Source organism: Lissotriton helveticus, chromosome 1_1 (assembly GCF_964261635.1).
Source record: "Lissotriton helveticus chromosome 1_1, aLisHel1.1, whole genome shotgun sequence".
In the NCBI taxonomy this organism is placed as follows: domain Eukaryota; kingdom Metazoa; phylum Chordata; class Amphibia; order Caudata; family Salamandridae; genus Lissotriton; species Lissotriton helveticus.
The window spans coordinates 1,148,291,335-1,148,318,634 of record NC_136057.1 but is presented as its reverse complement, the minus strand read 5'-3'; the positions used below and the strand labels follow the sequence as shown (position 1 = coordinate 1,148,318,634).

The 27,300-nt window shown below is 44.3% G+C and overlaps 1 protein-coding gene and 1 long non-coding RNA gene across 2 annotated transcripts in view; both read left to right on the top strand.

The window, feature by feature from the left end:
• LOC144821709 (ranaspumin-like) overlaps positions 1-6,420 on the top strand; it is a 28,629-nt gene extending 22,209 nt beyond the window's left edge. The window contains exons 9-10 of the mRNA XM_078678927.1: positions 2,714-2,789; positions 6,214-6,420. Of these exons, the coding sequence (XP_078535053.1) occupies positions 2,714-2,788 (75 nt within the window). The 3' untranslated portion in view covers position 2,789; positions 6,214-6,420. The remainder of the gene's footprint in view (positions 1-2,713; positions 2,790-6,213) is intronic.
• A 15,485-nt stretch (positions 6,421-21,905) lies between these two features.
• On the top strand, positions 21,906-26,368 carry LOC144772360 (uncharacterized). The gene is made up of 4 exons (XR_013599729.1): positions 21,906-22,062; positions 23,537-23,586; positions 24,873-24,938; positions 25,658-26,368. It is a non-coding gene; the product is annotated as an uncharacterized LOC144772360 (long non-coding RNA).
• Positions 26,369-27,300: the final 932 nt, after the last annotated feature.

The window sequence follows — 27,300 nt, the reverse complement described above, 5'->3', positions numbered from 1 at the left end:
CAGTGTGACTGCCACACTTCCCACGGTCAGTCTTATGGCTGCTTGTTGGGTCGGGTTTGTGTCTTTAACAATGGGTTTTTGAGAGCGCCACGGTCTTCACGTGCCCTCACCACTATGCAATGACACTGGTGAAGTAAGACTTTATCATTACTACCTTTAGTAAAATGATCGATGCTGTTTCTGTCCTCGTCACCTTTCTCTGCCCTTGAGGGCAGGTGATGCCGTGAGAAGGAGCCATGTGAAACTACATGGTATATGGCCAGGATATGGAAATGCACATGTGGCAATGTTTTGCAGCCTACCCAAGTCATGCTTGGCTTTGCAATAATTCTAGCATGTTCTCTTGAGAATGCACACGTCATGCACATGCAGTCTATGTTGAACGGTGAGAGCACACTGTCTGTCTATCAGCTCAGCTGCCCCTTATTCTGTGAAATAATAGGGTTTGTGAATCCTTGTGTAAGAGGAAGGCATGCCCCCAAATGACAAAAAGCACAGTGTGCCTTATGCACACGGGGCACAGACTTTGTAACATTGACCCTGCCATGCCATGTCTGTGGTGAATGTAGCTAGTGGACATATGGTGGGTAATTATGTCATATGCCAGGTCTGTGGTGGGCAAAGGTGGCCAGTGACTCATGCCTTTGGGAAAAGGTCTGTGCCACAAGGAACGTCATGGGAGAGGTTGGTTAATTCAAAAAATGAAAGTGCCTTCCCGTGGTTCATAGATTCAAACTGTCATTAGATGTCACCACTGCATCTCTGCTTTACATCAGTGTAAGCGAACAGCGGAGACAATGTCCGTTTTAGGGAAGGATGAGTAGGGGACAGGAAGAGGTTAAAGACCGTGCTAGGAAATGTCAAAGTTGTTTATCAGCCTAGGACTATGCTGTATGCCCCACACTTTTCCCTGTCACATGCCTCAATGCACTGACAGAGGGAACCTTAGGGTAAGGTTGGACGAGGTCACCCGATTAGTTTATAAATACACAGAGCTCAAGTAATTCAAAAACAATGGCCCTGGATTCATTTTCAGTGCTGTCGCATGAGAGGTATCTGGGATAATCCAACCATTCTGGAAAAAGCAAATAGCTTTATATATTCTACCAGGATTACATTGTAAACATATTGCACTGGTATTACACTCTGATAACCATTTGAAAGAGGATGTGAAATAGTGGAAAAGTGGAGTCTTTGCAAGAAAGATTATTAGAACTTGTGCTGCTGAGGCAGCAGTTTAGTGAATTCAATTTGTATCACAGTCTTTCTTTGCCTAATACGCCTTTACCTCTTGACTTTGTATTCCAACTTGTTATAATAGCATGGGACTGTGTCTGTCTGTCCATACGAAAACTGATCAGATCCAAACTATCAGCTTTGTAGGGCTCTCTGTTCACATGAATAAACACTCATGACCTGCTTTAAGGCATTCTGCCCGCACTGGGCGCAGACCTGCAAAGAAAGGGTCATCTGGGGGGTGTTGTGTTTATCAATAACTTGTGATTTAACCCCTCCCCTGCTGGTGACGGTACCACTCCGTCATCAGCTGCGGTCGCGCTGTGCTGATGACGGAGCGGTTCCATCACGACCCGCTCGGAGCACCTGCGCGGCGCGGATTCCGCGCCTGCGCTGAGCGTTCCATTGAGCGGGCGGGGCCGTGACGGAACCGCTCCGTCATGAGCACAGCACAACCGCGGCTGGTGACGGAGCGGTTCCGTCACCAGCATGCGGCCGTCGCGCGGCCGCCCCGCCCCGCCCCCTTAGCACTGCGGCGGAATAGCCGCCGCAGTGAAGGGGTTAAATTAAGAATGAGGAATTCCTTCAGCATCCAGCTTACTTTCAGGCAGCAATTAAAATGTCAAGATAACTCTTGTAGTTAATGTTTCTACTAGAGAGAGAGATCAGAGTTTTGTCTAGTGGCAATTTTGACTCATCATACAGTAGCACAGAGGGTTAATATGCCTGCTGCCCGGAACAGATCTGTATTTTATGTGTAGCAGAGTGGTTTAGTAAAGCCAGCCTTGACAGCGCTTAAAAACAAACAAAATGCATGTGAAAGAGGGGCTATGGAGTGATGAGGTTCAGTTTTACTGGGTGGTAGTGAGGGAATCCGAGGAGGAGGTCATGGATGCCCAAAAAGATTGTCGCACCAGGCACCACCAGCACTAAAGTCGTCCCTGTACACACTTAAAGTCCTACAATAGACAGAGCTGTCCCAGGTGCTGGTGGTGTCTGGAGAACAGGCTGTGGTAGGCAGGGTACAGTTCTTGTACTGCAATGAGTGAACTCTCAGGAAGAATCATCTCTATGGTAGAATTCCATGCTACTTCTGACCAGAGCATTGCAGCATCGTTCAGTTGTGAGCGCACTGCCATTCTTATAGGATTCTTCACTCAGCTACATCTATATTTACACCTTTTTAAACTACAGAACCATGTTCATAACGGTTGATACTAAATCGGGGAGTTTTTTTCAGCGAGGGCATCCCTTTTCGCCTATTCAGCATTTACTGTATGTAATGTCCTAATTATTACAGAGTTACTGACAACAAATAGGACAGCTATGAATGACATTATCTTTTTTAATCCTAAAGAAGGTTAGCAATGTGCTTATGAAGGACTATAATAGTTTGGCATTCTTACATTTGGTATCTCAATTTGTTTTAATTACACATTTTTCTTTGAAATATTCATTCCCTATTTCTCTTTACCAGGGTGCCCTTAACAACTTGCCTGGCCTTTTAGGAGGACTTACTGGCGGCGGTGGCGGTGGTTTACTTGGAAAATAAGGTAAATAGATATTTCATATCTAAGCTTCACGACAGATCGCGAATACGTTCGAAACAATATATTTTTGTCTACAAAGAAATCGGTGTTATAGTGAACACAGCATTGACACAGCAGGAGGTGATTCTGGCTCACAGGCCAAATGGATATTAAGCAGTTACTCTACTACTGTAAACGTTCTTTCTTGCAATTTTTTCAGGATTTCGAAATTTTAAATGCAGGGATATATATCAGGAATGCCTGTGAATGTATATGAAAGTGGCGCCTCCCTTCCATTTTAGATTGCAATTCCTGACTCTGGCTTTACTTTCACTTTGTGACACTGGGCGAAATTCATCAATCTCCAGTGACGTCTTTTATACTAGTGAATAGTCTTTCACTTAAACTGGGTCAGATAACACCTTTTTGACATGCAATCAGCATCCTTAGACTGTGTGTAATAGGCTGCTAAGGGGATTTAGCAACCAATTTGTCCCATCAGAAATGTTCTATAAAACTTATTACCTAGAACTGAACGGTCATAGTGAAGACCCCTGTTCATATCTTGGGCCTCTAATGTGCAGCCCTTTCTAAAGAGAAGTGGGCACTGGTGTTACCAACACGAGGCTGCCATATTTAACAGCTCTTCACAGCGATATGAACATTCTGCTATTCTGCTGTGGCACAATGCAGTGCTGCGCATACCTTGAGGGAGCACTAGTTGGCCTCACTGCTCTTTCATGCTGTGCTTGTTGACTCCAACCTTTGGGTAGTTACACTCAATCAACCCACCAGTCTGGGTGATGGTTCATATTGCGCTCAAGTTCTATCACCCTGTCAAAGAGGGGTGGTATAGTCAGGTGTTGCAGCGTCAAGTTGCTTGCTTCAAAGGTTCAGCTCAACTAAGGATGGATGCCATAGGTCCATCAATGCGAGGGTATTATTGAACTGCACCACCAGGGGTCTGGGAGAGGGTAGTCTAGACATATCTTGCCTCCTCTCAAACTCCCCACTTGCACAGATCCACAAAATGTAGAACGAATCCCGGGTGGCCATTTTCTATCTCTCTTGATTGGCAGCTTCACTGAACTGAGTTCCATAGTGGGAAGACGAAATATATGCTATACATTAGTTCTGCAAGGCAGAGAATGGTAATAGAAGAGTCTAAAAATTCTCGATGAAGTGCTAAATCCAGAAGATAATACATCAGTGGAAATTCCATGACAATATTAGCTCTAGGTTGAGGAAATGCTATAGTTTAATTCTCCTCTGGATTTAGCACTTCTCACAGAATCTGCAGATGTTCTAACTGCCACTCAGCTCTAAATCAGGCCGTACTTATATCGGGGCCAAGGCTAATTTAGGTAATGAAGGGATTTCATTACCTTTTTATTTTTCAGTTCAGCCGAGTCAAGGTGCAGCACTGGGCGGGGCCATTGCAGCTGATTGGCAGCAGGAAGCAGTGGTAGTTGCTATTCTAGTTTAAAATGCGCATCACTTTGTCCGACTGTCTTGCGACGGCCAGACTGACCTTCGCATTTTAAACTTCTCTAACCTGAGGTGTCTTGGACAGCTGACTGGAGAACAGGCACAGGCACCCAATGCCTCAGGGAGCTTTGAGGCAGTCGCTACAGCCAATCGTGGTGCTTCTTTAATGCTGGGCAATATTAGCAGCATCAGGATTGGAGCCTTTTCACCTCTAGTAACAAGTTATCGTTCCCTCTTGAGTCTTGGCTGCTAATTAGCCAAGCCACAGGCGCTGCTGTTAATGACCTCAAATGCCGCTCTGAGGTCGTGAAGGGAGTGGGAGCAAACGGTTTCTGGCCCATAGCGGAACCCTCTAGGATACTGTCAGGGAAGGAGTCTTTCAAGAAAAATACACGGGTTTGAGTAATTGAGTGTATGTGCACTGTAAGTGGGTCCAACATTTGCACCACCTTTTTCGAAAACAAGCAGCCGCTACTGAGAATGTTCCGAATTGTTGGCTAGCTTAAACTTTCCAAGACACGTTCTGAATAGATAAGTGATACTATATGTGATTCAACCAATCACCAGGCATAGTCTTTGATATGGCCGAATTTGGAAAATCAGAAGGCACTCTGAGGGTGCAAATCTCTGGATATGTATGTGCAAACACATGGGCCAATGTCATCTGGTTATAATAATAATAGGAAACCTTTCCTTAACTTTTTCAAATAAGCAAAACGTGATTTATTATATCAGACATTAAAGGGTAACCACAACTAAATGCCAATAGGCAAAAACACTACGAAATCAGCAGGTTCTCCTATCAGGTGTTTGGAATTAAAATGTAACCAAAACTAAAATTCCACAGAAAGTAAATGATTGTATGAGTGAGTTTGGATGAGAAACATATTCAAAAGCAGGAATAACTGTTAGTGGAACAATTTTAAAAGAGTATGAGGTGAGGTAATCAATCAATCAGAGAATTTGTAAAGTGCGCTACTCACCCATGAGGGTCTCAAGGCGCTGGGCGGGATGCTACTAGGTAACACTTAGTAAATATGACACTGGACAGGCAATGTAAAAGAGGGTTGGTTATAATGAGCACCTCACTGAAAGAAATGAAAAGAATAATTAGAAGAATGAGGGCTGCTACACAAGCTAATTAGAAGAGTAGGGAAATTAGGATAGGAGTACATAGGTTGTAAGTAAGGCGACTGCTGAGGTTACATTTGCAATTTGTTCAAAACAAATATAAAAAAAATTATAGGTTAGAGCTAAACGGTTTACTCCAAATATAATTTTAGGGAAAATCGCTGATTTTGCATTTAAAATTAAATGGTTTGAGATATAAAATTGAAGACCGTTTTTTGTTTAAAGTGAAAGTAGCTGTAGTAAAATATATATTTTGCATGAACACTTGGTCATATTTTTATTCTATTTGTAATGTTCTCAGTCATACTGTGAAATATCAATGAAGCTTATCCCTAATTCTCATTAACTGGATCGCAGAGTCCAATTTCAATTTACTAGCACGATTCGTACGCACGCCATGTTGGTACACAACAGGAAATTGAGACCATTGGAAGTTATTTCTCCTCTTTAAAGGTGTTCGAACATTTATTTGAGTGATATTTAATTTTGGAACATTTTCTAAGTTTGATCAAAGTTGCTGCTCAAAAGGATTTTTGTTTAAAATCAACAATGTATATGTTTCCAGAGCATTCACATTAATTTCTTCAAAAAGGCACTTCATAAACAAACCATTCAACCCTCGGCAGCTAAGTGCTGAAGAAGGCTACAGCTTTACAGTTTGGGATGATCAGTGTTGACATACACTATCAGAATTTATATAATACCTTTGTGCAAAATAACAAGATACAATGAGCTAGATCATTGCTTAACAGATCTCTTCAGGCCATGTTGTTCAGTTTTTTTCCTCAGAGATGTCTTAATAATTATTCACTTTTTGTCTCTCTTTTAGGAGATCACTGGATCTGATCTGGGTCCTGCAGAATGATTCTTCACACATGCTAATTTCTGGTTCCTCTAAACTCCTATCTTTTCATCTGTTAAAAAGCAATTGATCATCGAAGATGTCAACTCACGGAAAAGATTTTGACAATTCTCCTCTTATACTCTTGTTTCCATTCTATAATTGATTCCAATAAAACAACCAAAAATTGCATAATCTGTACACGTTTTTGTGTGGTTGAGATTTACTGTGTACAGTGTGGTTCTCCTTGTATACAATGTTGATGTTTTTAACAAAGGGGAAAAGAGGGGGGAGATGAACAGTGGAAATTAAAAATATCACAAAGCCAAAATCCACTCACGAAAAAGTTATTATTCATAAATTTCAGGGTAAAGGCCATTGTTAGAAATGGGGGTCTGTAATTGGCAGAGGTAGGTACCTTTGTCCAAATAGGGACCCTTGCTTCTAGTCAGGGTAAGGGTGATACACTTCTAAAATAACCCCTTCTCACCTCCTTGGTCGCTTGGCACGTGTACATTGGCTTATCTCAGAGGCAGTGTGTAAAGGATTTGAGAACAAATACAGTAATACAGTGAAAACACTACACATGAACACCACACCAGGACCAAAGAACAAACATTTACAGTGCAGTAATAAAAATATGACTTTCAGATAGTTCAAAGCAAATTGCAGATGCAACACTTTTCTCACAAAGCACCTTGGAAGCATCACGCAAGCAAACAAAACGGGCCACAGGGAAGGTGGTGTGTCTGTTCCTTACACTCAGGGAAGGTGATAAGTTGATTCCTTGCTCCAGGGGAGGTGATGCGTCAGTTCCTTACAGCAGTGCAGGGGAGGTGATGCTTTGCTTCCTTAACGGAGAGGAGTGTATGCATCGGTTTCTTACTGCGGTTGGATGTGATGTGTCATTTTTTAACTGCGTTCCCCAAAGATGCAACAAACTTGGAGCCTTGATGCGATGCGACGATCTGGAACAGTGCATGAACTCATGCATCTGCACAGCAGGCCCTGCGTCGAAATCGGTGCGGTGATCTCGGACTTCAGAGATCGGTGCATTCAATGCGGCGTGCACTGATTTCTGGAACTGCTGGCAGGCGAAGCAATGCGTCCAAAATAGGTGTGGATTCTCGAAGTTGCGTTACTTTTCCAGCTCTCAGCAGACAACAGTCTCTGGATGTCAAGAACAACAGCGGGCACCTGTTAGAAATGGGATTTCTTGTTGGATAAGGCATGCGCCTAAACCAGGCAGAAATCACCACTCTAGTCAGGGCAAGGAAGTTACACGCTCAAGATAACCCCTGCTCATCTCCTTGGTAGCTTGGCACAAGCAGTCAGGCTTATCCCAGAGGCAATGTGTAAAGCATTTGTGTAACACACACACACAGCGACGACACACTAGGCACACTACAAAAGAACTCCACACAAGGTTATATAACAATACCCTTGGTATCACATTAGATCATAAATCATAATCAAATCATAATCACACATATACATTGTGCCACCTGGCACTAGGCAATACTTAAAAGGGGATTAGATACATGACAGGGCCGATCGGGCCACTGTCAGAACCATTAGAACAGGTAAGTAATGACACAACCAGTGACTACTGGTAAAGTATTGTACTTAGCGGAACATATCATGCATAAACTCATTAGGCATAAGTCACATTTAGAAAGGTACTGTGGTAACATTCCCTAGGTACATACATCACCTCAGGCATGAGCACATTATGCACACTCTCAGGGCCTTGTGCCCTCCCAGCACCTCAGGGGCTCACAGGCCCACTGGCCTTCCTCTGGGGGCCCATCTAGGCAGTCCCCAAATGCTTTATGTCCCAAAAGTCAGGGCTCGATAATCGTAGGGCCTTCCACCAGGCTCTCTGGCTGCCAATGCAGCAGAGAAATGTGTGCGATGGACAAGGGGGCGGGGGATGCATCTTCCCCCTTCCTTATTTTCAAAATAAGAATGCCCTGGTCATTGCAGCTGCCCACTTTCTTGCGGTGTAGCTGGTAAAGTCAGCCTTGGCACCACAGTGCCTCTCAAGTCTCACTCCTGGACTCTAAAACAAGGTGCGCCATCATTGCAGCTACCTGCGCTCTGGCGGTGCAGCTGTGCTCCTCAAGAGTGGCACCCACGTGCCTCCACAATGCCCCTCACAGGGGCTTCTAGAATGGGCCCAAAAAGGAATTGGTGCTGGCACCTGCAGTGCCTGAGGAGCCCCGTTCACTGGGCTCGTCCTGGTCTAACCAATTGGCCCCCTCTGGGGTTCTTCTCCTCTAGCTGCAGTCTGGCCAACTCACTGCCAGTCAGAGCTCCCCGCTCCTTCTAGCAGCCTCCGATAGGCATCCACAGTGCCCGGCACAGGCCCCACTCACCTGGGCCATCTTAGCCTCCTTCTTGGACACTGCAGAACTTCATCATGGAGCCCGCAAGGCTCCGGTCCTCCTTCGACCTGCTGCGATCGCACTCACCACCCGCGGTGCTCTCCTTGATCACACGAGAGTCCAGCCCCCAAACAGGCTGACCGCTGCCTGACTTCCTCTCTGGCCGCGCTTCTTCCGGCCTTGCAAGTTCGAGTTGGTGGCTTCTCAGTGCCACGGAAATGTAGGGTAGGCTCCCACTCCACTTTCCTTTAGCACGGGGGAATCCCTTCACTGGTATTCCCTGGGAATACTTATGCAGCACAGCTCTGCCGGCCTCAAGATCCCTGGGGCACTCCTCACGTCTTCTCCGGTCTTGGCAGTACCCTCCGAGTGCCGAGTGCCAATATTTATACTGGGTTTTTCTTTGTTTTGACCAGGCACAGGACTTGGGAAACCAGTCGAAACTGGTTCTGGGGGTACTGAAGCACTTTGTTTACAGGGCTTCCACCCTCCTTTTTCAGGTTGGGCTCTGTCCTCAGACACACCACAGGGGGGCAGAGCCAACATTGTACCAGGCAGGCACAGACCCATTCAGCGTCATGGGCTACTCCTCCCATTACTCCAAATGTAGATCTGCCTATTCAGCCTAGCGCTGTCTCACTCTGCCCGATTGGAGCCACACTTTATCCCACTCCCTGTCACTCCAGAGCCAGAGATGCAATACACATCAGGCAGGCAAAGACACATAGCACAGAGAAATGCCAACTTCTAAAAGTGGCATTTCTAAAATAGTCTTCATAAATCTGTGCACACCAATATGCAGCATTTGTTTTCACTATTCCAAACATACAAAACTTGACCATGCTGCTCCTCTCATTACAGGATTTACCACTGAAACACTTATCAGGGAATGCCAATGCATTCCTTTGAGAGGGCAGCCTAACCACAGTGAGAAATCAAAATGACTGTTTGTCACTAACAGGACATGTCACACACTTAAGGTACATGTCCTACCTTTTACCTACAATGCACCCTGCCCATAGGGCTAGCTAGGGCCTACCTTAGGGGCGACTGACATGCAGTTAAAGGGGGGTCACAGACGTGGCATCCACTTTGTGACCACGTCACAGCTGCAGTTGCCCTGCAATGGAAGAGGCCTGGGACAGGTTTGAAAGGCTACATTGGGGGGTGGCGCAAGCAGCGCTGCAAGCCCACCAGTAGCATATAATTTACTGGTCCCAGGCGTTAGACCTGGCATTTCTTGGTGTGATTACCCTTACTTTTTGCCACTACCTCCTCTATTTTTGGTGCTGTGATGGATTTTGTTTTGCCAACTCTGATGCTTTGGACACTTTGCCAATGCTAATCAGTGTCAAAGTGCAAGTGCTCCCTGTGTAAATTGTAATGAACCTTGGTTGTCCCTGATTGTTATGTTTGCCTTACTAGTAAAGTGCCTTGTAAAGTGCACAATGTGTGCCAGGGCTTGTAATGCCACACCCGCAGCAGTGCCGCCGCACTCATCTAGAAGCCGTTGTGCTCCTGCGCCATTGAAGCAACTGAGTCCCGGCTAACTACTTTATCGCTGGAACCACCGGACTGATTAGATCACTCGATCTTTCAATTTCGGAGATGAATTCCCCACGGCCAGCATCATCATATGACGAATAAATATGTTTGTAAAAGTAAATGTAACTTAAAGGCATTATATATTGCTTTTGTTCAAGACAACAATAATGTCTATTCCTGTCCTGATGATGATGCCTCCACTTTTATAGGCATCGAAACGTCGTCGATTTTTAAACCCCATATGCGAACTATTTATGTACAATTTGCAATGGAGTGTTTTCTTTATATTTTGTTCCTGCTTTACTGAAGTACAAGTACGCAGACCTATTTTCTTGCCTTGTTCACATTGCGTCTTTGTTGTTTTTGTCTTGTATGTTGAGGGTCACGGCTGTGCCCGCTTGACATTCTTCCAAAAAACCTTATTCCTGCACTCATTGTTAAATAAATCCTGTCCAGACGGGCAGAGGACATATTACTTATCAAGTATATGATTATTTTTCAGTGTGTATTAATTTCATATAGGGACTACTGTTCTTTATAATATGCAATGCCCAAGGTCCCTATAAATATACCTTAAGGGTTCCCTTGTTTTGTTGAAACACTAGTGGGCCTGCAGCACTAATTGTGCCACCCACACAAGTAGCCTTAAAAAGGGAATTCAGGCCTGCCTCTGCAGTGTCTGCGCACAGTTTGGTAAACTGCCATGTTGTTCTGACAGGAACACTTGCCAGACCTTACCCTTCCCTTTCTATGCACCTCAGATACCCCTCTGATAGGTCCAAGGTAACCCCTGGGCAGGGTGCAGTGCATAAGAAAGTCCTCACAGTGAAATAATCTCAATTTCATTTTTCACTGTGGAAAGGCCATCTTGACCATAGGATAGAATGGGGAGGCTGTGTAAAATGTTTTCCAACCTATCTTCCCAAAGGCTTAAGATGGAGAGGTGAAGTTTAGTGTGCCTGAGCTCACAATGTAATAACACATCTCTTTATGAAGTGGTTTTTGCATTGTGTGTATAGAAGCCTCTCTTTTAGAAGTGGCTGGATTTTTGTGCTCTAACATTTCTGTGTGTCTCTGCCTGGTTGTGGATTGACTGACTGGATTTGTAAGTAATAGCATATGGGGAATTTCTTGACCCACGGAAGGAGGTGAGACAGCAAACGGCTGACCTGCATCTGGAGTGTAGGGGGGAGGAGTAGCCCTAGAGGTGAAGAGGCCTGGGTTGCTGCCCTAAAACAATGGTCCTGTCTCCTGCTGAGTGATTGAGAATCCAGACCCCCATTAATCAAAGTAAGCAGGTGTCACTGGCAGGGAGGCACCCAGAATTGGTTTGCACAGGGGTAGTGCCCCCTGAACACAAAGGCTTCAAAGACATTTAGGGGTATAACTATGAGAGCTGAAGCCCCTAACCTTTGGAGAGATGGCTTGATCAAGAGTGAACAAGACTGCACTTACTTCGTGGTCAAGAGGAACCTTTGCCAAGGAAGAAACAGCTGAAGAGACTGAAGGAAAGGACTGACCCTTGCTGTGTTTTCTGGGGCTGTGTGCGTGTGCTTATTGCAACCTGAGAACCTCGTATGAAGTGCCCTGTGATCATGGGCACCTGGAGTCCAAGCGAGTCTCAGCAACGCTGTATTCGTGTGCTTTTTGCAGCCTGAGCTCTTCGTGAGGATTATCCTGTGATCATGTGCACCGGGGTCCAAGTGAGTCTCAGCGACTATGTGTGCGTGTACTTTGTGCAGCCTGACACCTTGGCGAGGATTGCCTTGTTATTGTGCACACCGGAGTCAAAGTGAGTCTCAGCGACACTGTGTGTGTGTGCTTTGTGCAGCCTGAGACCTTCATGAGGATTGCCTTGTTATTGTGCACCTGAGTTCAAGTGAGTCTCACTGACACTGTGTGTGTGTGTGCTTCGTGCAGCCTGAGACCTTCATGAGGAGTCGCCTGTGATCATGCACTCGAAGCTAAAGGGAGTCTCAGCGACGCTGTGCACGTGTACCCTGTGGCAACCTGAGATCTTCTTAGCGTCAGCGGCCCGGACCAGCAGCCCAGGAGGAGTTGAGCCGCCGGCTGGAGCCCGCCACTGTCATAGCGGGACCTCGAATCCCACTGCCCAAAATTCACAAAGTTTGCATCGGAGGCCCAAGTCACAGGAGGAGAAGAGGAGAGCGAGGTCACGCTCTGAGGTAACATGTGGACCCTGGGGTCGCCCTCGGCCTCTCCCATTCCTGCAGTGCGAGCCTCTGCTTCGGCTCGTATCACTGCCCATACTTGCCAAAGGTGTGGCAGTACCGGGGCCTGAGTGGGGAGCTGCACATTTTCTTCACATCCTACCCGTGTGGAGGGGAACTGCTGACAAAGGCTGATGGAGAGTGGCGGAGAGACCGCCTGAGGCACTGTGATCGGTGCTGGAGTGTATTACGCAATGCATTATTTCTGCATAACGAACTACCTGATTGTTGTATTACACATTGCATTATTTCTGCATAATGAACAACCTGATTGTCTTATTACGCATTGCAGCCTTTGGAAGCAGTGGCAAAAAGCAGAGGGCTCACAGCAGTGTCTTATGTGGATGACACACAGTTGGTAGTGGCACTCTCAGATGACTCGGGATAAGGCCCAGAGAGATCTAGAGATCATATCTGAGTGGATGACTGCCAACTATCTTCAGTTAAATGCCAACAAGTCCAAGGCCCTGCTGGTCTGGAGAAACACTGAGCTGTGGGGCGAGCACTGGTGGCCTGCTAAGCTGGGCTGTGCACCCGTCCCCAGACATGTGGTAAAAAATCTGGGTGTGTGGGTAGATTCTGGCCTTAACCTTCGGACACAAACAAAGAAAGTAGCTGGAACCTGCTTTTGGCATTTTACAGGGGCTCAAACCAGTGCTGGGGTTCTTTGACCCGGTCATGAGGCAGGTGATTGTCCAGGCATCCATTCTGTCTAGATTGGACTACACCAACTCACTCTACCTGGGAGTCAATAAGGCTGAAATTACAAGACTAAAAAGGGTCCAGAACTCTGCGGCTAGAGCCTTGTTATGTCTGCCCAGGACATGCCCTACTTCCAATGATATCGGTCGGCTACATTGGTTGTCTGTGGCAAAATGCATAGAGTTTAAGACTCTTTGCATACCTTTTAAAATCTTAAATCTTTCCTCTACAGTCATCTTGGCCAAACTGCTTACACCTTACACCCCTTCCCGCCAACTCCGGTCTATGGGCCAGCATTTGGCGAATGTTCCACGGGCGAGGAGGGCTTGTGCTGGTGGACGCTCCTTTGGTGTACCGGCAGCCAGACTTTGGAATGGGCCCCTCACTGCCATTCGTAGTATGGAAAACAACCTGGCCTTTCGCAAGGCTATCAAAACTCACTTCTTTCCCCCACTATAAACTGTTGTATGTTGTCTATTGTTCTGCTGTTTTCTGTTCAGCACTGGGACGCCCCGGGGCAGCTGTGTGCTATAAAAAACCGCATAGCATAGCATAGTATAGCATAGCAATGTTTCTGCATAACAAACTACCTGATTAGCGTATTACGCATTGCATTGCTTCTGCATAACGAACCACCTGATTAGTGTATTACGCATTGCATTATTCCTGCATACCGAACTACCTGATTAGTTTATTACACATTGCATTATTTTTGCATTGCAATGTGCCTGATTCTAGCATTGCAAGTTGCATTAGTGTAACATTGCAAAGTGCCTGATTCTAGCATTACGAGTTACATTATTTTTACATTGCAAAGTGCCTGATACTAGCATTATGAACTGCATAGCATAGGACTGCAGTGGAACGTTTAGAAGTGTTCATTATTATCGCCAGAACATACAGGGGCTGGCTGGCCTAACAACCGGCCAGGAGGAATATTAAAAATATTTATATGTTGGATTTATATTGTGTGCTTTAATCGTATATCTTTTTATATAAATTGATACTTGTTTTTTATTAAACTTGTGTGGAGCCCATTTGTGGAGTCATCATTTTGTTTATGTGAGTGTGGTTGCAAATACTTTACACATTTGCCTTGAAGATAAGCCTGGCTGCTCGTGCCAAGCTACCAAGGGGGTGAGCAGGGCTATCTGAGAAACTGGGTGTCTGAGATAACACTTTACAAGGGACTGACAGGTAAATTAAATATGCTAAACAGATGTAGACCAATCTGACCATGTTTACCACAGAGAACAAACTCACTTTACACTGGACAGCAGTGCTAAAGTGCCCAGAGTCTTAAAACCAACAACCAACATCAGACTATCTGACCAACACCAGGTCAGAAAAAAGACTAGGAGGAAGGCAAAAAGGTCAGGAATGACCCTGCAAAAAAGGGACAATTCCAACAGCACCTCTTTGCAGGTCACAACTCCCAGCAAGGTAGTTCAGGGGAGCTGGGTGCAGTCGTTGTATCCTTGAGACTTCAGAACAGGAGACAAGCTCAATTCATGCCCTTGGAGTTCTTCTTTCAAGCAGAGGACACAGCAAACAGGAAAGTAATTTTCTCCTTTCCTTGGCAGCAATTAGCCACTTCAGGCCAACCCCAGACAGCAAAAAGCACAGAGACAGTATTCATCCTCAGCTTCTCTGCTCCTCCTCAGTTCCTGTCATCCAAAAGCCAGACATGCAATACACAAACCTAGCAGAGGCACACTGAATGGCTAAGCAAGAAAACACTTAGTTTCTCAAAGGGGTATTTTCAAACACGGAACATAGAATTCACCCTCACTAAAAGATGCATTTTAACATTCTGAGTTCAGGCATACTAAATTTTATTTTCTTACCTTATTCCCAGGGATAGTTATATTCATAAGATGTTATAAGCAAACTCCTCATTCTGTCCTATGGGAACAGGTAGCCTTGCAATAGTACAAAACGAAATAGGCAGTAATTCACTATCAGGACATGCCACACACATCAGGGCATGCCCAATCTCCCACGTACACTGCACCCTGCCCACAGGAGTTCCTTGGACCTAGCTTGTGGGTGACTGACATGTAAGAAAAGGGAAGGTTAGGGCCTGGCTAGTGGGTGCACTTGCCAGGTCGACATGGTAGTACCAGACTGCACACAGGCTCTGCAATGACAGACCAAAGTTACATTTACAGGCTGCTTATGTGGGTGGCACAATCAGTACTGCAGACCACCAGCTGCATTTGATTTTCAGGCCCGAGCACACAGGGTGCACTGTGCTAGGGACTGACTAGTATATCAAAAAGCCAATTATTTAAACCCTAAACCATAACAATAATTTACAAAGGGAGCACTCGCACTTTGGCACTGAACAGCAGTGGCAAAGTGCCCGAAGCATCTAGACCAGCAATGGTGCCAGGTTTAACACCCATTATGTAATTGAGGTATTTTCTTTCGCCTGAAGTTTGAAATACATTTTCTTTCAGTAGGCCTGTGAATTAATTTAATTGAGCCAGTAGTTGATCTGATTGGTGTCTTTATCATTTAGCTTTGCATCTGTTAAGTAATTCAGGATCAAACAACTTGTGACCCAGCATAGTTGTCTTTAATACATTAATTCTATTCTGGCTTGTGTTTCACTCCAACAAACGCTCATCATTGGACTTTGAGCCAACATGTCTCAACAGATATGTGATCCCACTTACAGTGTTTGGTATATTCGCCCCTGCTTCAGAACTTGACAGCCTTCGGATTAGACTTTGTGTGAGGAGGCAATGACTGCAGGCAATTATCATTTTCCCCCACACACACCCCACCCAGCTACCAACTGGATGGTGCCAAGGCTGCATGCTCAAAGCCGCATTGAAGCAGAAGGATATGCATACCTCTCTTCGGGGCCTTGGAAACTCTCACTTCATTCCTTCTCTGTTTCTAGGCTGTGATTGCTGTTGCTCTAACTGTTTGCACGGTTCTTGCCTGCTACCACCCCTCTCAGTGCCATATCACGCCTCGTTTGCAGTGTGGGTCATAACCTTAGCCGTCATTTGTATTAGGAGAACACCGTTTTTTGTGATTTTTGTGGGTTACTGTTATGGACAGACCGAGTGGATAAGTGTATATATTTGCCACCACCAGGGATATACTAAAATATTTGCTAATTGTTTATAGAGATTATCTGATATATTGAGCACTTTCTCCTGTGTATCACATATTCTGGCAGACTTAGCAGCAAAGGAACATTAAGGGAAATTATGACTTTACAATGGAAAAACACAAACTGGAGGGGCTTGGGGGCTAATGGACGATATTTCTCTGCTAAGAAGGCCAAATACTAGCTATACAGATTTTACCAATTAAAACTGTCCGAAAAAGCCAGTCAAAAGACTGAGTTTGTTACACATGCTCACAGAGATGAAGTGAGATAAAAATATATCACCTTACTGGCTGCTTCCCTTTCTAATTGAAAATAACCTAGATAGTCCATCAAATTCGACAAGCTACGTGTCTTTTCTGTACCTGACTGGACAGTCCAATGTCCCTCTGCAAGGCTCCACACCAACCACTGACCATCCAGGGGCGGTGGGTGACATTTGAAAGTGGTGGGGCGCAAAGTGATTTGCATACAGCACCGTAGTGAGCGAGCGCAGCGAGCGATCCCTAACCCCAAAAGGGGGGTTTTGGGGGGTTACATCCTCCCCAAGAAAATTTTGAAAAATCGTGCATTTTCAAGCAAATTTAAGAAAGCAGGAAGGTTAATACAGCAATTGTGAAAGTGCAGTTATTACATTAATAGATGCCATAACATAGGTAGCTGCTTATAATAGATGGCATAACATAGGTAGCTGCTTATTCAGTATAACCACAGAGCTTCTTACATTCCGTTCTATTACGCTCAGGTGCTGAATTCAGTACAGTGCAATAATATCAAATTTCATTATAAATACAGTATAAATACATATAAATACATATAAATACATATATCTTGTGCAGTATTGTAATACATCTCCAACATTCTCTTTTACCAGACCTCACATCATTACCAGACCTCACATCATTCTCTTTTTCTCTCTCTCATTTTTAAAAGTTTACAACGCATCAACTCAAATCACAAGCCACATATTCACATAATATTCACTTATTCACTTATTAGGTTTAAGGATCATCTTGTATTTCTGTAGAAACTACTCTTAACTCTCCCAATTATTTAGTTGCTGTAATAAAGCTGTAAACGGTAATAGGAACTGCACCTCACTTCCGTGGACTGAAGATAAATGCATCGCCACAAGTCCAGACAACAACAGCTTACTGGCTCTATAAAGCCAGGCCCGGATTCTCAAAGCAAATCTTACACTTTTGTGTAAGTTTACTACTTTTAGGTGTTCACAAGCTACATCAGAAGTTTTACGTCTCTGCTACTAAGTATGTGGATAGAAAGATCTGCCTTAAGAGCTCATCCGGACAGAGATATAATTTCTCTTGCTCACCAGCAAAATCAAACAACCACAGACCCCAACATGGGTATTGGACATCAACTTTGAGAGCTTTCCTGCCAAGCTAACACTCAATGTAAAATCACTTAGATTGATACACTCTCTAGAAAGAACTCCTTTAAAAAGCACATCATCTAGAAAATGCATGGCATCAGTTTTCACTACTGAAAAAAACATGAAACTCTACCTCGCCAGAACAGGCTTTAGGGCATCAGTGCAAGTCTTAATACTCACCTGGATGCAGGCTATGAGCTACTCAACGGTTCCCCTGAATCAGGGGAACCGTTGAGTAGATCATAGCCTGCAGGGTCATTTTGCAGAACTAATAACTACTAAAATTCGCCAAAACCAGGTAATTAAACCACAGAAATAATTCTGGTGCTCATTTACAAGCTCCTTGTACCTCACTTTTTCCCAGTTTAAAAGTGACTCCCCAGCGGCTCAAAGGACTTGTAAATAAGCCCCTCTGTGTCGCTCAAAAATCGTGCTATTTGTTTTGACATGTTAGTGTATTTTACAACTAAAGATACATAATATGAGAGTATTGCTAAAAATATTAGTTGAAAAACGTAGGATTTTGGATTACTCAAACACAATTTAAGATTTGTGCTGTGAATTGCTGCACTAAAAGAGTCAAACATTTGGGTTCAAACTAGATAAATACATTCATAAGCTCAATTAAGAAGGAAAGTCCAATGGATCAAAGCAGGGTAGACAATGTAATATAATTAATTATTGATAACAAAAACCGTGCCTTTAATTTGCCAGAGTCTCTTGTGCAAACGTCTTCCATTGTTTAAACCTTGTAAAAACAACCAACTGTTAAACCAAAGGTAGCGTGACAGGCTCATGGTTGGGTTTTCTATCGTAAATAGCTTCTTAAATAATGCAAATGCTAATATTCAAAGGACGATTCCATAATGAAAAACAATTAACTGAGCACGGCGTCACACAGCCTAGGCCTGATCCAGCCCCTAAGCTTGTCCAATCACTCCCGCCCAAACTAGGGGCCCAACAAAGATTGTGGCAAGAGGGTCGCTGCCACCCCCCCGGCCTGCGCGTCACATGGGCTAGGCCCAAGCTGACCTCTGGGCCCTCACAACTGCGGACGCACAGGGAAAGCTCTCCAGTCAGCGCTCTGGTTCAGGAGGTATGCGGGCGGCACTCACCCTAGAGTACTTGTCCACTCTCCAACCGCAGTGCAGCTCACCTCACACACCAGGTCCACGAGGCGACTAGAACCGGATCCTGCAGCCTGCCTGCCATCCGACGTCAGCAGCCTGAGCAGCGCCGTGCACCGCGAAATGGCCAATCACTGTATGACTACATTCAAGTCAAACTCAGTGATTGGCCATTATGTAGTGCAGCTGAGCAGCAGTGCACCACCCACGCTGGGCATCCAATAATGGATTGCCCTGCCCTGTTGCCCCGTGACCGGCCAATCCTGGCACTGCAGCAGCGCCAGGATTGGCTGGGGGGGCACACTCACTGCTCGCCCTCTCGCCCTTCCTAACGCTGGGGGCTGCTGCCCGGCTAAACCAGCACCCCCTGGTCACTCTCTATGGGGGTGGGACCTAACTGAGCATGCTCAGGCTAGTTTCAGCTCTAAGCTTCACTTGCGCGCTAGTGGTACCTGTCTCTGCTGCTGCAGCCCAGCCTGTCACTCAAGCTGTGCAGAACAGCCCCCCTGCGCACAGCGCACTCCCAGAAAACTCGGAAGCTGCCCGGATTCCAGGCGGGGCTCGGCGGCGGTGCTTAATAAAATACTCAGGTGGCGATTATTTTTTTTAAGAAAAGTACAACATTTCCTTTGCAGCCGCGGGTCCATGTGGGCTAGTGGGGCTACGCCCCTACGACCCAATGGGCGTACCGCGGCTGTGACCATCTCCACTAGAGAGTCCACTTGTTACATAAGAATATCACTCATGAGGACTCTAGTCTGTTCAGTAGAAGTCGTAAAATAACGTTTATTTCGGCCATAGTCTATTAAACAACAGAAACACATATTTCAATAAACCCAGTTTAAAAATGGGTAAAAACCATACCGTTAAAAATAGTTACAATCAATACATAATTTGTTTAATCAAATTCCACTGTATATTGGTTTTTAAAGTCTTGCAATGTCTAGAATACGTTTAAGATTCAGATACAAGAACAAACTTTGTTATAAAACTTTCTTTTGAAACATGTCGTTAAATTTAACATTATTCACATTATTGACTAATTGCAATTCCGTATTTTAAAGCGCTTGTAATATAGCTTAAATGTAATTATTAAACAGGTGTATTTTTCAGTTATGCCCTTAAAATACATTGAAATTGCTTTTTGAAATGTTTTTACACTAGAATTAAGAAATATTGGTATAAAATATTGTCTTTTGTTCAATTGTTTATTCATTAGAATGAGGTACCCAGCAAAGAACGTCGTACTTAAGGGCTCTATTCCATGGTCCTTCTAATTGTAAATATAAAAGCTGGAACCTTAAAAGAAATATTTTTCTTTAGGAATTTCCTGTGGAGTCCAGGCACAATTGGCTATTCATGGTATATGTTTACTGTAAATAACTTAAGTTTTTAGATTATGATGATTGATCAAGGTGCAACGTACAAATACCTATCTTAATAGTCGTTTTTTATAAATAATTAATGTTCGAACCTGTCCATGTAAGAGATGGCACATATCGCTGGCAATTTATAATCAATTACTAAAGAGCTAGTTTTTTGATTAACTAAATATTGCAAGGTTTCAATTGAAGTGCTAACTTCTTTTTAACTTAGATTTTTAATTGGGTCCTCATCAGAGGTCAGGCTGTCACAATCATATTTGATATTATCAATACTATTGAATGCAGTCAGTGAGAGCAGGACCAATTCAAGTCTTGAATGACACTGTGGCGCAGAATATCTTAGGTTTAAGATACTCTGAGGACGCTTTTTAAAACAATATCTCAAGTTTAAGTGCAGTCTGTTGTTTAAAGGCCAGCCTTCCTTATAAAATCAAATTAATTAGGTCTGCTTTTGCAACTGTAATAGTTGGGTCGATGACTCCCGCCATATTTCTTGAAGAATCGTTCAATTGCTATAAAAACCTTTGTAGATTTACTCAGTAAACATGTTATGTGAAGATTACAATTCAATTTCTTGCCTAATTGTACTCCATGATAAGCACATTGCATACCTTGCTCAATGATGGGTTCTTTTTAATGCCCAACAAAACCTTGAGGTAGTACATCGAAAGTACATTTATTTTTCTGTGGTATATCTTAAACATTTACATATTATTAAAACCTTTTAGCAAATGTAAATGTTGTTGTAAACCAATTTGTGTGGAAGCTAGAATTACCCAGTCATCAGCATATGCTAGATGACTGGCATGTGTACTTGCAAATTTGGAGGCATTGATGTGGGTATATTACAATGTATCCAACAAAATATGAAGTGAAAACAAAAGATATGCAGGGTCAAACCCCTGTTCTAAACTGTTGCCTTTTGAATATGTGGTGGTAGTTTGCTACTGTCTGACAGTTTCACCTCAACCCAGGCATCTGTGTAAAGTTCCGATGATAAGAAGAGACCATGTTCGATTCCCCCTGACAGTAAATTAACCCATAGCTTATTACTGTCCACTCTATCGGAAGCAGTGGAAAAATGTTTGTAACACACGAACAGCCTCCTGTCTTTTACTATTAGAGCCTTATTAGAATAAGTGAATATCACCAATATACCGTGGAAGGTTGAGCAATTGCCTCTGAAGCACGTTTAATGACATTTTAATTTGTTATTGTCCACGGCCCACTTGGCCAAAAACAGTTAAAAGAGATTTGGAAAATATGTTTCCATCAGCATCGAGTAGGGGAATTGGGCGCCAGCTCCTGAGCTTCGATGTTGGTTGGCCCTGTGTATAATTCTTGTCAGCCAGAGAACCTATGTACATAAACTATCTGTTTCCCCGAGAAGCTGTGTAAGCACAGCAGGCATAATACTCTTTGCCTCAGTCAATAACATAGTTTATGCAAAATTACTGCATTTTTCTTTACAGAGTAATTAATACCCTTTCATCAGCTGATGTTCCCTCCATCTTTTTGAAGACATGATTGTGGGACAGCAATAAAACATTAAAAGGAAGAGAATTCAAATGATTTTTTAATAGTACAGTGCCAGTTCGAGTGCACACATCCCTGTGACCACATCGATTTCAAAGGGAATATCAAACAAAGAGATGCCAATCACTACTTTATGCCAAACGGAAAGGTGTGAAGAAAGAAAACACTTGAAGGACCGTTGCGCAATCTGTGTGCCAAGAAGTAAGTGTAGAAGGACACTCCTGGTGTGGCTTGGCACTGGCAGAGGAGTCAAGAGGTCTCTTCTGGTATAAATGAGGGTGACCTCCAGGAAGGGTTTCATCAGCACTCGACCGAGGCCTGCAGCTGAAATCTGACAGAGAAGCCTCTCGCAGCCATGAAGTCCTCAGCCGTGTTCCTGCTGGTGGTCCTCGGCGTTGCTGTCGGTGAGTACACCTGCTTGGTCTCCGCAGAGCTCCAGCAATAGAGTGCATTATAATGTGTTTATAACATCTTTGTGCTCCTGCATATTTATGTACTTTGACATCTCGGCGCGTTTTGTAAGACAGGACATCTGAATGTAAGCATGTGTATAGAAGGATCCTAGCTAGGAAACAGGAGTGTGGCGCACTGGGCGAGGGCCTAGGGGTAGGATTCAAGTCCTATTGTATGGGGGAATTGTGTTGCTTGAAGAGAGGGGGTTCAGCTTCTTTCTGACACACATACTTAGTCTGTGCCCAATTACTGTACCTGTTGCGTAACTGTATTACTAAAATAACCATACACATTCCCCATTCTGTGTGGGGCCATCTCCGGGTATCTTAGTGGCAGTGACCTACTGTGTAGGGAGACAAATCCAAGGGAGGTACTCTCAAGAAAGTGTCCAAGGCAGCATATGCCAGAGGATGACCTTCAAGAGTGAATGACTGAGCTGCTAAATGCTCAGCAACACGGGACTGTGTGCTATAACTGTCTCATATGATACCAGATTGTTTTAGACATTGAGTGAGTTTGCAACGCTTAGATATGATTATAAAGTTTTTAATCCATAAACTGGTACAACTGGCACCTCACCACAAGGTTCGAAATGTAACTCACATAGGGGATACCCTAATTTAACCTCACTTGCCAGTTTTTGGCACCTTGACTCCAGAAAAACCATGAATATATCCATTGCATGAAAGGATTTTTCTGAAGGATGTCTGTACATATATGATCTTTGAAGCCATGGTCTGTCTGCAGATGTAGCAAGTCAAGTTAGCTTCCTGCCACAGATGAGACTTCTTCGGACAGAGAATAAGAACAACAAAGTTGTAGGTTAATGTTCTAATGGCATCCACCCCATTCACATGGCTCAGCGCAAGCATCACATTTCAGTCCAGCAGTTGAGATGGTTAGTAAAATCACTTAGTTTTAGAGTTGCGTACCACATCTGTATGTTGGAAAAACACAGAAAGTTCTCTTTTGCTTGCCCACTGCTATTAAAGGGAGTTGCCTTCAGTAGAACTCTCAACACATCCATCCAGTTTGAAAGACTCTTGAGAAAGATCTATAGAATGCAATGGGACGTCAACCCGGTTTAAAAATGTGCATTTCTGTCATGCCTCTAAGAGGGAATCCATTTCCACTCCCATGATGACTACTGGACTGGTCCATTACTGGATGCTTTGCACCGCAAGCGCCTCACGAGGCAATCCAATGAGTGGTGAGTGGTCTTTGGAAGCAAACCATGGTCTGTTAACTGCCCACACAACAGGGTCACAGCACTCTACGGATGAACTCACACATGGGTACTGGTGAGCGCTGTTCGATCAATGTTTTTATTGTAGCCCATTTTTCTGGTGGAAACACTGCTTGTTTTGGTAACCACATATATTAAAATATGTTCTTTAATCAGTGTGCATGTTTATTTTTCTTCAGCTTCTGCCGCACCTGGCCTCCCTCTTTCTAAGTGTCTCTCTGCGCTTCTGGTAAGTTCATCATTAAGGGGGGAGAAAGCCAGAAACTATTGAAGGGTTTTCTTCCCTGTAGGCCAAACACCCATTTGTGTTAAGGCATGTCCTGCACTCTACGGTCCTGATGGTGGTGGACTAGGGTGTGATATTTCCACCAGATTCAGTAAATTACTTCTACTCCATGTTTTCACCCTAGAAATGAAACATTACATGAATGTCTGTGTTTTTTACCACACCAAACGCAATACATTTTGGCTGTGTACCACATCTTTTAACCTGGTAAATTCCATCAACAGTGGGAACTGATAACTATTGCATACGTTAGAATACCATTACCTGTACTAATTCCGATTTGTGGAATTTAACCAACACTCATAGCCAGGGCCTCTACCTTAAAATTCCAGTCCCGCCCCTACAGTGGAATATCACATCGCACAAGTTTATCCTTTTATATCATTCATGACCAGATTTATTTCATGAGCATTAAGCTGTGATTTTCCACTAGTACAGTCTTTTGGTGTAAAGTGGCAACACTGTTGTGTCCTGATTAGTGATGAGGTGTCCAAGCTCCATCCAGCAGTGTCTCCCTCACGTCATACGATAGGTCTAAACATATCAAACATGCTTACATACAAAGAATGTAAATAATAAAGCCATTACATTATGGTTTTCATGAAAATTCTGAATTGAATCAGCCCTCCAGTTTCCTCTATGGACACCCTTCAAAAGGGCATCATAACTACTAGGGGTGTTAGTGGAGACACACCATGGCCTGTGCAGCTTCGAAAGCCCATTCCTTACACTGACAAGTATTAGATACCCTATTGAACTCAGTGTCAGAGGGACTCTCCTGGTGGTACCATAGACCCGCAGGCGGAGAGCAAACAGATGTCCCCTTGGATAGAGTTCACTGTCCATTGAGAAGGTGCAGCGACCTCTGAGAACATTGGTAATGATTCTCAGTTCACTGCATCACCTTCCCTAGGCAGGCAGGAGGAAGTCCTGGAGAATGCAGGTCAGTCTGTGACAGGTGAGTTAGTGCAGCTGATAATAAAACAGAGATCCAAGAACCGAGTATGTCAGTCAGCTTTGATGATTAAGTGCCTCTAACCTACTCATGCCAAAGTATTTCTCATCAGGAGGGCTTTAGTCAGAATTATCTGTAAGTATAAACATTAAAATGAATGGATGGCATCTAGGAGGTGAAGACTGAGGGAGCAGCATGTATTGTCCTTTTAAGTTCTCAATATTGCTAGCACAGCATTAACAAACATTGCTCACTGTCTTTCTTCCTCTCACAGGACAAAGACCTTGGAGAACTTCTGAAAAGCGTGCAAGCTCTTGTCTGCTCATATGACACCTGCCAGGTACTGCCAAAGTATTAGTCGAGCTCTGAGCATTGCGTTGGCTCTAGCTTCGGATGACGTGGTATTGCCAGTCAGCTTACTCTGGTCTTTGTTCAATCCTCACCGCAAGGTATGTGAATTTTGTTTCACCGTCCACTCCCGGAGTTTCCCTCAGTATCCAGTAAGGGATGTGAACCTCAGAACCTTAGAGAGATGTTTGTCCCCTCTCTCTCATTTCCCGGGTCCATCTCCCCCTGGCCACCACATTCCATGAACACCACATCCGGGTGCTTCCAAGTGTCCCATCAGTGGCGCTTTCCTGTGCGTCTCTGTGCACACCGTGTCAGCAGGTATCAATGATCCACAGGGATCTCTCAAGGGGCTGGAGCAGTGAATCTCTGCTGCCTCCTTGAGTGCATGTGCAGTCTCATACAAGATTCCTGCATGAGCACCTGGATTGCTTTGACAGTATCACAGCATTAGCCATAACCGTAACACCTCATGCAAGCATAATTTCCTCTGCGAAATTCTCCAATTTCTGCCCTCAAGGATTTAATTATTCAAAAAGTTCAAACCTTTATGACTGAAGCTAACACATTCTTAGTAAAAAGAAATGCAGTTCTTTACTTCCAAAGAATGTTTTTTGTAGTTATACACGTATTGTCTTCTCTGTACCCTATTCATTTGTACCAACAGTTCCATTTAGTTTTTCACCATTCATATTTTTTATTTTATCTCAGGAAAAGAAGGGAACAGATGACGGAGCTCCACGCCTCCGTGTAGCACCTGGTATACCGGCTCCTCCCCCCACGAGGCTGATGGCGGCAGGTAGCTGGCGTTTCTGCTGCCTCCTGCTTCCGTACTAACTCAGCGTGTTTCTTCGGCGCTTCTGAGCACCCTTCGGTGTTTCTGAACCCTTCTGAGCGGCGCCAGTATTCCTCTCGAAGCGCACCACAAATGTTTCAAAAAACGAGAGGAAACCGAGCTGAGCTCCCTCCCAACCTAAGATCCCAGTTGAAGGTCTGAAGTCCCAGCATTAACTGCGCGGGCTCGGGGACTTGCGAACTTGCACCCTACCGACGGTCTTTACATCTTTACTCACAGCAGCGGCAGCAGTGGGTGAGTTCTTTCAGCGGACTCCAAAACTCAGGGGGTGGACATTGTGAGGTGCTTCGATTTCCCCCCCAAAAAAGGATAAAAGAATAGCAGTTACAGCGCTGTGCGTTAAAGAAAAAACTGAGATTGAGACAGCATAGCAAGCTTGTTTTTCAAACTTATCCCCCCTTTCCTGCAGACTCGATCTTGTCCTCTGCTTCCTGGTAACAGATCGTTTGTGGTGTTTAGTAATTATTCTACAACAGTGGTGCAGGTGAGCTCCTTCCTGTTGTGAAGAGCAGGTTCATTTTGTATTTGCTGGCTACCGGCCTCACAGGCTTTAGAGGTTCGGAATTTTCAATATGGGGAAACGACTTAACACACGGAAGGCAAAAGCTCTCCGCCGGCAAGCTAAGGAAGCGGAGAATGCCGCTAAACGACTGGACAGAAGCGATAAAAACGAATGTAAGGAATATGATTCCTCTGAAAGCTCAGATGAGGGGTCTTTCACGGAACAACCTAACCAAACTGACCCGGAAGAAGGGACAAGAAAGGCCAATGTAGACTTGGCGGTCTCCCAGATCACTATAACTGCTCAATCCACTCAAGAAGGTTTTAATACAGAGAAGATTGCAGAGAAGAAGGTTGAGTCACCGGCTAAGACATCCGCCGCGCTGAAGGGTCCAAAGCCATTTCCTCTCTTTGATAAAAAATCAACCATGTTTCCCATCGCTAACTTTATTCAACCTGCTGCCTTTTCTGCAACAAATACTTCTCCAGAGGCAACCTTGTTTACAGGGAACTTATGCCCTGCAATCAATACTATTCCCAATATCTCCATACCCGTCACGACCTTATCTCAAGGGAATAAAGTATTGGCATCTTCAGTTCAACAAGGACACGATGTGGCGATTGCAGTTATGCCACAAAAATTCGATCTACGTTTCCTCCTGATCCATTTAGCCCCATCTTAGATTTAAACACCGAGACTGTGGGGGAAAACCAGATGTCCGTGAAAGATATGTTGAATTTAAAAAAGATGTTAAATTGATCTCCAAGACCACACGGACACTGGAAACGAAATTGGACGACTTGGAAAATTATAATCGAAGATCTAACCTTCGAATAGTGGGGGTTCTGGAAGGAATAGAGGGGTCCAATACAGTGCAATGGGTCACCTCTTTTTTTAAACAAAAAGTGATTCCTAAGTATGAGGGCGACTTAACAAAAACTAGAGCACATCGTGTACCGGCCCAGCCCTTCCCAAATTCCACGCTCCCTCGTACAA